The sequence below is a fragment of the Platalea leucorodia genome (assembly GCF_965183815.1).
Source record: "Platalea leucorodia genome assembly, contig: HAP1_HAP1_SCAFFOLD_54, whole genome shotgun sequence".
In the NCBI taxonomy this organism is placed as follows: Eukaryota; Metazoa; Chordata; class Aves; order Pelecaniformes; family Threskiornithidae; genus Platalea; species Platalea leucorodia.
The window spans coordinates 300,671-311,893 of record NW_028121453.1 but is presented as its reverse complement, the minus strand read 5'-3'; the positions used below and the strand labels follow the sequence as shown (position 1 = coordinate 311,893).

General features: G+C 53.6%; 1 protein-coding gene across 1 annotated transcript; it reads left to right on the top strand.

Annotated features, from left to right (window-relative positions):
• Window positions 1-2,795: 2,795 nt before the first annotated feature.
• On the top strand, window positions 2,796-9,180 carry LOC309603319 (ubiquitin carboxyl-terminal hydrolase 36-like; the record flags this gene model as incomplete). Its single annotated transcript, XM_082338196.1, has 4 exons — window positions 2,796-2,954; window positions 5,133-5,165; window positions 5,507-5,572; window positions 9,145-9,180. The coding sequence occupies 4 exons, from the start codon at window positions 2,796-2,798 to the stop codon at window positions 9,178-9,180; spliced, it is 294 nt and encodes a 97-aa protein (XP_082194322.1).
• Between the last annotated feature and the right edge of the window lie 2,043 nt (window positions 9,181-11,223).

Genomic DNA, 11,223 nt, shown 5'->3' with positions numbered 1-11,223 from the left:
TCTAGCATTACAAGAGGAATTCTTGCATTTGTGCGCATGAGCCATCCCATTCACACTGGGGCACCACAAATGCAGTTTTACACACGCTTCTTATGCCTTTCAAGTGTTCAGGTCCAATACAATTTAACCAGTCCCTGCTGAACACACACACAGGCTGCTGTTCTGCAAAGCAACTCTAATTCTGTGGCGTCGTCATCCATCTGCTTCTTTCTTGATCTTGACGTCCCTGGAGTGGGTCTGGCTGCAGATCCTGGTCTCTGATGGCAGATAAGGGGAGGGTTTCACAGAGGTGTCGGAGGGGCTGGGGTGCTGGCGTGAGCTGGGTCATCCAGGGGCATCCTTTCTTCTTCAGGGTGGGGGCTGTCCTTCTCCTCCTTGCAGTGAGCTGGGGCCCTTTAGTCATGCTGACTGAACCATGACTGTGCAGTATACAATGTCAACTAGAGGTTTATCTATCTGTCTATCTTCAGGAACTTGATCCAATTTCATACTCTCAAGACTAATTGCTGCAATAGTTAGGGCATGAGATTTTCCTAAGAGAGCCCCTGGGGTGTCCCTCTGTGGGGGTCCCTGGGAGGTGCTTGTGGGGGTTGCTCGTAGATGGGTGGGAGCTGCAGGTACTGGGGGCGATGGTAGCAGTGTGGGGTGGGGATGCTGTTCCTGGGGACACCGGTTCCAGCTTGCGGTGGGGATGCCGGTGGTGGGGCTGTCAGCAGCAGGACGGGACAGAGATACCAGGGGTGTTGGTACCAGGCAGGGGCGGGGATGCCGGTTCCGGGGCGGTGGTTCCCTTTGGGAACCGCAAGGTGGTGCCGCCTTTCGGCGGAGGGACAAGGAGCACTAGTTCAGAGCCAGCCCATGGCTGTATCTTGGGGGCAGATAAAATTCATTGGAAATGAACCTGTAAGAGACCAGGTGCTTTGCTCCACGAGTCTCACGGACACAGTCCTGTACCTGGGAAGAGTGGAAAAGAAACCCTCAGCAACCCAAATGTGCCAGCCAAAGCTGGGAACAGGCACGCTTACAGCCCTGGGCAGGTTTTTCTTCATCCGGCTGGTGCAGCTCAGGGAGGAGGTGGGAGCTCTGCCAGCAGATGAGCAGCCCTTCGCCAGCAGTGCATGGGGAAGCCCAGGGGCTGATGGCTGTGGGAGGTGCCTGGACCGTGGCAGCTGTGTGGCCTCCAGGGGACATGTCCCCATGTGGGCGCCCATGTCACAAAGGGGCGGTGATGCGGCACCCACCCAGCGCTTGTGACCTCACCTGGCCAGGGCTTGGAATCCTGAAGAGCAGGCCAGCGAAAGCTAGTTGGGCTGAGCTGCCCTTCAGGATAACTCAGCTCCTTCCATTGCTACTTGCGTGCCCACTTTTTTCCAACCATTTATCGTTTCCTGCCCACTTCTCCTCAGCTTCCATCCTCGGTCAAAGGTAATTATGATTTGACTTTCAGGACACATCATAGAGTAGGTAGATATGGGAGAAAAGTATAGGCTGGTCTGTACCTTCCGAGCTCTAGGCTGAGTTATTACACCTTTCTAGGCTGGCCAGATATGGGCTATCGGTAGAGCTCCTGTTTGCTAATTCTTGTATTTCTTTACCATAGCCTAGGATAGGTAAGTAGGGGGGTGGCAGTGTAGTCTGAGGCGTTGGGCTCAGCCTGGAATGACAAGAAGCCCACCCTGACTGATGGGGTAGGAAGGGAGACAGGAAAGGAGGACGGCAAAGGCAGCCGTAAAAGTAGCGGCCGAAAGCCGGTCGTTCCTGTGTACAAGGTGGGAAAGTGTGGGCTGGAGACCAGAGGGCTCTGCTGCTAACGCTGGCCACAGGTAAGCAGCAGGTCCCCTTCAGAGAAGGTGACACGCAATGCAGTCTGTCAAAAGGGCCTTGGTAATTGCTGTCAATTGGAGTCCTGTGACAGGGACAGCAGGGCCGTCAGCCTGCAGCTCTGCAGCGCTTACAAGTACCACTGAAACACTCCTGATGGCAGACGTTGATCTGTGGGTTTCATTTGGAATTGTTTTCAGTCATTTTGTTGAACTACAATTATTTCTTTGCAATCAGGTGACGGGACTGGCGCTGATCTTCTCTTTCTGGACCACGTCCTGACATCCTTTGTCATCCAAAGCTTTCTGCTCTGTTCCTGAGAGGAGCGATGGCCGCAATGGGGAACGACTCCTGTGAGTAACGGCTTCACCAGCAGGCTTGGACTTTGGGAATCCCCAAAGGCAACGGACGTGGCTGGTGCTCCATCCCTGACTGTGGATGTGCTGACAACCCAGAGTGAATTCTGGGGTGTTCCCAGGTAGCAGCCAGGCTCACCCAGATGTTTTTGATTAGACACAGGAAAATGAGTTTTGTCCCTCCTCTTGCCACTATGGACAAGACTTTGAAAGATGACGTTGCTCGTAGAAAGATCTGACATCAGTAGGGTTACCTTCTGGGCTAGGGACTTGCTTGTTTTCATCAAGTTACAATCAGGAAAAGGGAAGACTTGACCTGATAATCCAGTTCAGGAGTCTAGAGGGAAAGGAAGGTAGCCCGAGGCACAGAAATCAGAGCGTGGGTTTCATGGTGTTTTGGCAAAGTAAGCAGGGCAACAGACTCTTTTCCAAAACTGTTTCTTGACCACTCATTGTCAATGGCAGTGTTAGGCTTCCCCCAGTGGTTCTGTATCGGAGGTTAGAGCTGCTTGTCCTGGGGGCTCCTGTACAGAACTCGACTTTTAAAAGATGCTTTCATGCAACCACATCATCTCCTCTCTTTTCAAATGTCATTTCCCTGCAGCCATTGCCGAGGGAATGGCTCTGCCACAGAGGATCCTCTTTCCCCCGGAGAAGCTTTGCATGGCCTGGCAGCAAAGACAGAGAGCTGGAGCAGGCCTCCACAACCTGGGCAATACGTGCTACCTCAACTCCGTCCTGCAGTGCCTGACGTACACACCCCCTCTCGCCAACTACCTGCTCTCGCGTGAGCACAGCCGCTCGTGTCAGTACTTTTATGAACAGCTCCTTGCAAATCTGGTGGGCTCTTCCCAAGGATTCCCAGCACCTGGAATTTGATTGAGGACAAAAGCAGCCCTCCTCTGTCAATCCCCCGAGTTGGTGTGCTTTGAACACTCAAGCCTAGAAGCCCCTTGTCCTATCTCGCTGTGTTCATCTTCAGAAAGGCACCTCTTTCGAGGCCCCACTCTCGGTCCCTATGCCTGCAAGTTAAACTCTCTTTGCTTCTTGCACAGAAAACTTTTGTCAGTTCAGCATCCCTCTGAAGAAAGTTTTCTGTGCACGACAATGTCCCAGGCTCGGTGGGCCATTGGCACCTTGGGAGAAGAGGAGTGGGGGCTGTCCTTGTAACTTCCAGATCTCCATTAGGTTTCCCACCGCTCTGGATATCTTGCTAACCTGAGAAGCTTCCCTCCCTCCATTCCTCTTCAGGTCGCCAGCAAGGCTTCTGCATGATGTGCGTAATGGAAGCGCACGTTAACGAGGTCCTGCATTCCTCAGCCAGTGCCATCCAGCCTTGGACTGTAGTCAATGTCCTCCCACGTAAGTCATTCCAGGTGCTTTTACAGGATTTCTTCCCTTCTTGTGGGGGACAACTACGAACTTCTTCTTTCTTAGGAATAGGAGAACATTTCCAGCATGGCAGGCAGGGAGACGCCCACGAGTTCTTACGCTGCACTGTCGATGCCATGCAGAGAGCTTGTCTGAGTGGAAGCAGCGAGTAAGCACAAGCAAATTCCCTTTTCAGCATGCCCAAGCCCTTTGGACTCCTTGATGTACTCCCATCAAGGAAACCCTACAGCCAGGGATTTCAGACAAAGCAAAACTCTTGGAGGAGATAACTCTCTGCCCTACTTCTGAGCTCTAATTACCGTTTCTTTCCAGCTTGGATGTCTCTTCTCAAGCAACTACCGTCATCCACCCAATATTTGGGGGCATGCTGAGATCCAGAGGTACTTTTGCATGACTATTGCTCCCCTTGGAATTGTCTGTGCCCTTCTCTCTGCCTGTGATAAACAGCTGATCGCGTGACTGGCGTAGCAGGTATGGAGGCCGTAAAGCAGCGCAGTCAGTTGACTTCCCCTGTCGCTGAGCATTTTGATTTGCCTTCCAGTCACGTGCTTGAGCTGCAAAGCGGTTTCCGATTCCTACGAGGCCTTCCTGGATATTCCTTTGGATATAAAAGTAAGAGGGTTTATTACTGTGATTCAAGACATCCCAAGGCCCCTGTAGCTGGTGTAAAAACACTGCAAGCCCAAGAGAAGAGAGCTTGGTGGTGGGTGGGAAGTGGAATGGACTGTGTCCTTCTGGGGAGGCCATGGCAGTGGTCTCCCTCTAGGTGCTGGCTTTAAGCTGGACAAGCACGCATTATCCCCCCTGCACCCTTGAGGGACTCCCATCCTTCTTCCCTTTGCCCTCCCTCAACACCCGTCTGTCTCCCAGGCGGATGGGTTGTGTTGTTTTCATTACGATGAGCCTGCACCCCATCGGTAGCTGAACTGAGTGGTGCCACAGAGAGGTCACTCTTGATAGCCCTGGGCATTCCTGGGAAATGAGGAAATGTTTAGCTTAATACCCTCTTTCTGCCTCCTTCTGGACACTGCTTGTGGGTTCACAGTGGGTCTCCTCAGCCTCAGCTACCTGGGCCTTCTTGGCAGCTCTTAGCTAAGTGTTTGGGCAAGGGCGTTTCCCCGAGCTCAGTGCTCTCCTTTCTCCCTCCTCCAGGCAGCCTCATCTGTCACCGCAGCTCTGGAGGACTTTGTCAAACCCGAGCAGCTGGATGGTGAAAACTGCTTTAAATGCAGCAAGTAAGATGATTACTAACGCCATATTGATGCTAGATCCTTCATGAAGGTGCTGCATGTCATCGTGCCTAAGTCATCTTTTCATGGAGGTTTAATGCACAATAATGGGTCGCAGCTGTTGTTTAATCTGGTACTTATGGTTCTGAATAGCCTTAAAACAGCGTCAGGATGTGTGAGACAGGAAAGCTTGTCTTGCCTTCTGGCGGGGAAAAAGGCTGCCCTTCAGCATCTGGCCCTGTGCTTGGTTTCAAGGTGTGACAAGATGGTTGCCGCCTCCAAGAGGTTTACAATCCATCGCGTGCCCAACGTTCTCACCGTGTGTCTGAAACAGGTTGAACGTTTCACTGGTGGGAAGATCAGCAAGGTGCGTACGCAATTGCAGTGCAACTTTCTCTTCCTGGAGCGGGAGATTTCCCAGAGCAGTATGCTCTTTCACAAGCCGTTCGTGTTGGGTTTTTCGTATTCCCTTCGGGGGAGACGAGAGTGCCCGTGGGAAGACAAGCATGGACTCTGCTCCGACGGAGCTGCTTTGGCCAAGAACAGTTTCCTGCCACCCAAACCATTACATGTTGCAGGCTATTCCATGTACTATCTCAGGATCATTTCTGAGCCCTCTTGGTCTCTCCGTAGGTGGTGGAGTATCCCGAGTACTTGGATCTTCGGCCATCCACATCTCAGACAGCAGGAGAACCGCTCCTCTACACCTTATATGCTGTCCTGGTACATAGCGGTGACAGCTGTCATGCAGGACACTATTTCTGCTACACCAAGGTCAAGAGCACCTTCCTTCCTAGCAGGGGAAAAATGTGTGCTGGGGAAGGCAAACTTTCACAGCAGGGTTACTGGCAGCCAAGGTTCTGGGGGAGAAGGTCTCCTTCCTGGCTGCGTTGGGTTTCTTCTGGCGTCCTCTTGGTTCTGTAGTTTTCTGCCTGGGTTATCCCTGAGAAACCAGGCAGTTCATCTCCAGCTATCGATGCCTTTCTTTGCAGGCCAGCGATGGACTGTGGTACAAGATGAACGATGCGTCTGTGGATGGTTCTGACATCAACACAGTTCTCAGGCAGCAAGCCTATCTACTGTTCTATGTCAGGTAATAACCAGTATTCAAATGGGTTCCAAATACGTTTCCTTCTCCTGGCTTTGCTCTTTTTCTTCTCATCCTCCTGAGTGTTTCTCTTTCGGTCCTAGGAGACACTTCCTACCTGCATCATTCAGTGCTGTCAAGTCTGAACTACCCCACCTCCGTCCTTACCTTTCCTTGCCAGGCTTTCGGCTCCTGCCCTGCTGTAAACTGCTCCTTGTCTGCTCTCTGAAGCTGGCTAATGTAGAGAAGAGTACTTCAAGGGGGCCTGCAGGAAAGATGGGAAGGGACTCTTTATCAGGGAGTGTAGTGATAGGATGAGGTGTAATGGTTTTAAACTGAATGAGGGAAGACGTAAATTAGGTATTAGGGAGAAATGTTTTACGGTGAGGGTGGTGAGACACTGGAAGAGGTTGCCCAGAGAAGCTGTGGATGCCCCCTCCCTGGAAGCGTTCAAGGCCAGCTTGGATGGGACATGGAGCAGCCTGATCGAGTGGAAGGTATCCCTGCCCATGGCAGGGGACTTGGAACTAGATGATCTTTAAGGTCCCTTCCAACCCAAACCATTCTGTGATTCTGTGACTCTGTGAAATGGAGGCTGCAGGGGGTATAAAGACGAGGACTTGCTCTGACAGGTGTAGACCTGGTGGGAAGACCCCAATTGAATTTCTCATTTGTAGTCTCGGTTACGTCTTCTCTCTGTCGTAGAAACTGCTCCAAGAAAATGACTGAACCCCAGAGAAGGCTGCAAGAACAGACCTAAATGGAGATCACTCTTTGTTTCCAGGTGCAGTGATTTGAAAACTGGAGAAAGGGCTTCTTCCTCACCAGCACCATCATATGCCTGTTCCTTCCTCAGTCAACGGGGGGCCGACAGCAAACAGGAGTGCTCTGTGGGACCACAGGATCTGCCTCGTCGGACTAAGGTAACTGTGGGGAGGTGGGTCAGGGCAGCAGGTGGACAGTGGATTTCTTTCTGGGATCTCTTTTCCCTCCCACACTGCAGCTTTCTTCACAGCCCCAACGCTGCTCCCTCTCAAAGCATCCCACCAAGATCCATCCCATTTGTCTGCCTTTGGCCCCTCTGCCTTTGCAGCCCTGCAGGAGAGCCTTTGGGAGGCCCTTAGCTGTCCCCTCCCACAGCTTCTGGGCTTTCCTCACTCTTCTGGTCCTTTCAGGAGGAAAGGGCAGGACCTTTTCACAGCTCTCTTTGCAGGACGTGGCGCTGGGCATGGAGGACTCTGCAGAGGACAGCAGCTCCTCTGCAACAGCCAGCAAGAGCCAGCTCACCTGGGCAGGTGCATGGGAGGCATCTGCAGGCTGGCCGCGCTTCATGTGGCCAGGCAGGCTCAGCATCGCCTCCTACGTTGGCTCCTGCCTGCATCGCTTCTTCTGTGGCTGTGTAAGGCTGGTGTCCAGAAGGAAAGCTGCATGCCCGCTCTGCTCTCAACCATGTGAGCGTGTGCTGCACACCACGCGAGAAGACATCAGCAAAGAGGAGCATGGATTCAGCCCTTGTTCCCACTGCCAGAAGAGTGGTGCCAAGGAGAGGGCGCGGAGCAGATCCCCGCAGTGGGGAAAAGATCTCCACAGCTGGTGCGTGGACACCACGGACTATGACCACTCAGCAGGGAGGAGGAGGAGAACTGGTCCTCCGAGGCGTGACTGCACTCCCAGGGATGACGCAGCTGCAGGGCCCTCCAACGGCAGCTCCCAGTCGGCTCCTGCCCCCAGTGCTGCTCAGGAGCAATCCCTGCCACTGCAGAGAGAGCGGAGCAGATCCCCCGCAGCGGGGCTATGATCTCCACAGCCGGTTTGTGGAGATGATGGACTACCCCTGCTCAGCAAGGGGGAGGAGGAGGTGGAGAACAAGTCCTCCATGTTGTGTCCGAGCTCCAAGGGATGACACAGCTCCAGGGCCCTCCAATGTCAGCTCCAAGTGGGCTCCCGCACCCAGGGCTGCTTGGGAGCAAACCCTGCTGAGGCAGAGAGAGCGGAGCAGATCCCCGCAGCGGGGCTATGATGTCTGCAGCCAGTTTCTGGAAGCCACAGACTATGACACCTCAGCAGGGAGGAGGCGGGTTTCAGTGCCCCAGAGACACACATCAAAGTAAGACTCAGGGTGCTGCTGTTGTGACGGGGGCAGATTGCGACCCTGGATAAGGGTGGAGCACAGCATCTGACTTGTGCAATGCCAGAGAGGAGGAGGAGGAAGAACCCAGGAAGCACCAAAACTGCCCCCAGCAGGGACCAAGCTGCACAAAGGGCATCAGCAGCCCACCCTGTCCCCCCTCCCAGTGTGGCCTCTGGCCACGAAGAGCTCAGAGAGACCTTCCAGAGACTCGGACAGCTCTGCTGGCTAGCCCGCCTGCCCACCGGTCCCGCGAGGAAGAGCTTTAAGCCCTGGTCAGCTGTTGGGTTCGCCTTGCAAAAACAACACTCACTTGGTACCAGCAGTCAGAAAAGCCAAAGCCAGAATTAAAACCACTCGTTGGCCTTGCATATGTAATTCCTGGGGTGTTTTCTTCTCTGTAGGTTTTGGGGCAATTGGAGGAAATGCCCAGTGTGGGAGGTTTATGTCTTGGGATTTTGAAAGCTGTGTGCTTGCATGTGCCCATCTTGCAATCTCTTCTTGTCAAATATGGAGATCAAGTCACTCAAACAGAAATGGGCTGGCTGAGACGACAGCGAGTGGGACTGAAACGGGCTGAACGGCCGGGCCCTGAGGGTGCTGCTCAGTGGCAGCAAGCCTCGTGCGAGGCCAGTAAGCAGGGGTGTCTCCCAGGGGTCAAGACTGGGTCTGATCCTGTTTAACATCATCCTTAATTAATGTTCTGGAGGATGGGGCAGAGTGCACCCTCAGCAAGCTGGCCGATGACACCAGACTGGCAGCAGTGGCGTTTAGGCCAGGGGGTCGTGCTGCCGTCCCGAGGGACCTGGGCAGGCTGCAGAGATGGGCTGACAGGGCCCTCATGCCCAGACCAGAAAGGGGACGTGCAAAGGGTGCTGTGCGGGTGACGAGCAGCGGCACAGGCTGCCCAGGGAGACTGTGGAGTCTCCCTCCCTGGAGATGTTCCACAGCCCTCTGGACATGGTCATGGACAAGCGGCTGCAGGAGGCCCTGCTTGAGCAGGGGGGTTGGACCAGGTGACTTCGTCCTCCAGCTGACCTCCCGGCCAGCCTCAAGCAGCCGCTGATTCTGTGAAATGGAATCATTATCATCAGAAAACTTGCTAATGCTGCATTCGACTCCTGCATGCAGATCATCGATAAGCATATTGAACAGAACTGGCCCTAGGACTGAGCCCTGAGGAACACCGCTGGGGACTGGCCGCCAGCCAGATGCAGCCCCATTCACTGCGACCCTTTGAGCTCTGCCCTTCAGCCAGTTCTTCACCCAGCGCCCCGTGAACCCGCTCATCCCCCAGTTGGACAACTTGTCCAGAAGGATGCTGTGAGGGACAGTACCAAAAGCCTTACTAAAATCCGGGAAAACTACACCCACCACCTTCCTTTCATCCACTAGGATGGTAACCTTATCCCAGAAGGATATCAAATGAGTTAAACTGGACTTTTATTTAACATGGGTTCACAAAGGGGAAGGAAAGTCCAGAGGTCTCTTCCAACGTCAACATTTCTGTGATTCTGTGAGTAGAAAGGAGAAAAGTCAGAGAGCAAAAACTGAACAACACATAGCCTTGACCGCAAATAGAGCGGGATCCTGTGGAGAGGACGCACGCTGGAGCAGGGGAGAAGTATGGGGAGGAAGGAGTGACAGAGGTGAACTGTTATGTACTACCTGAAACCCCCCATTTCCCACCCCCCTGCACCTCTCAAGGCTGGGGTGGGTAGAAGAATTGGGAATGAAGGAGTAATCTGGGCCTGGGAAAAAGGAGTGGGGTGGGGAAATGGGCTTTAATACTCTTGTTATCATTTCTCACTATCCAGATTCTTTCAATTGGCAAGAAATGTCGTGTCTTCTTTGCCTGTGACAGGAATCAGTAAGCGATCTCCCTGTCTTTATCTTGACCCATGACCTATGGCAGAGATGGAAATGGCCGGTGTGGGGGACGGGTCTGGGACAATTTCCCTGAGGCTGCTTCCCCAGGATGTCCAGGGAACATGGCACAGACCTGGCCCCTCTCTTCTGCACCTTTGGTGCCTTGCTTCCTTCCCCATGACGCCTGGCTCTGCACCGTGAGCACCCTGCTGGGTGCCCCCACCCTGCACACTCACACAGATTGCCTCTGCAGTAGCATTCCCTCTTCCAGGCCTTTTGCGGCCCAGCCCAGCCCCTGCCCAGATCTCTCTACCTCCCTGACGCCATGGTAGTGTCCGCTGCAGGGTGCTGCAGAGCTCTGGGCACTCAACCACAGCCCCAGCCCCTCTGAAGGGCACAGCAGCTGCTGGGGGGCAGAGAGGGGGGTCAGCCTCCCCACCAGCCCCAGGGCTGATGCTGGCCCCAAGGGCATGAGGAAACAGAAGCCAGTCAATCTCCAGCTCTGCTGCATTCATGTTGGAGGTTATCCCCAACTCCGCCTGCATTTGCCCCCTTCTCTGCCTCCATCAGCCCCACTGCCCAGGACAGCACGAGAGTCCTGGGGTTCCTCAGACAGCTCCCGCATCTCTCCACTCTCCCGCCCCTCTGCCTCCTGGGTTCCCACTGACTCCCATGGCAGGGTACTTGTTTGTGCATACCTCAATTTAGTGTTTTGCTTTTGGGGGACTTCACCACTGAGGGTGTTTCACCTTCTGAGCCTCCATTCATTCCAACCCCAGGGCACATGGTAAGTCCCCGTCCTCTCCTCTCCTCACCCCTCCAAATTCATTTCCAGAGAGTCTGGTATATGCCACCACTCCTGTCACACACGAAGAAACCTGAGGAGATAATGGGGAGCTCATGGACCATCTGCCCTGCCACTGGACACCAAGAAGAGAGCTTTTAAATCAGAGCATTTGGTCCAGTGGAACCCAATAGTACCATGAGCTGAACCCCAAACACAGGGAGAACACAAGGAGAAAAGATTCTTTAAAAGACCAATTCCTTGGACATTTTCTTGGCAGCACCTTTGGAGGAAGAGCTCAGCCTTCAGTCTCTGGAACTGGGAGATAGTGTTTTATTGAAGAGCTGCTACTGAACAGGCCACATTTGACACAGTACTGTGCAAGGGTCACACAGAGTGAGATCAAGCCTCAAGAACAGCAGTGTAAACCCAGCAAATTATCTGTAAGCAGGATTATCACAAGAGAAAACAATCAGACTCCTGGCCGAAGATAAACTCTGGGAAATGGGCAGAGAAGGGAGGCAGGTTATTGTTGGTAAAACAATGACCACTGGGCC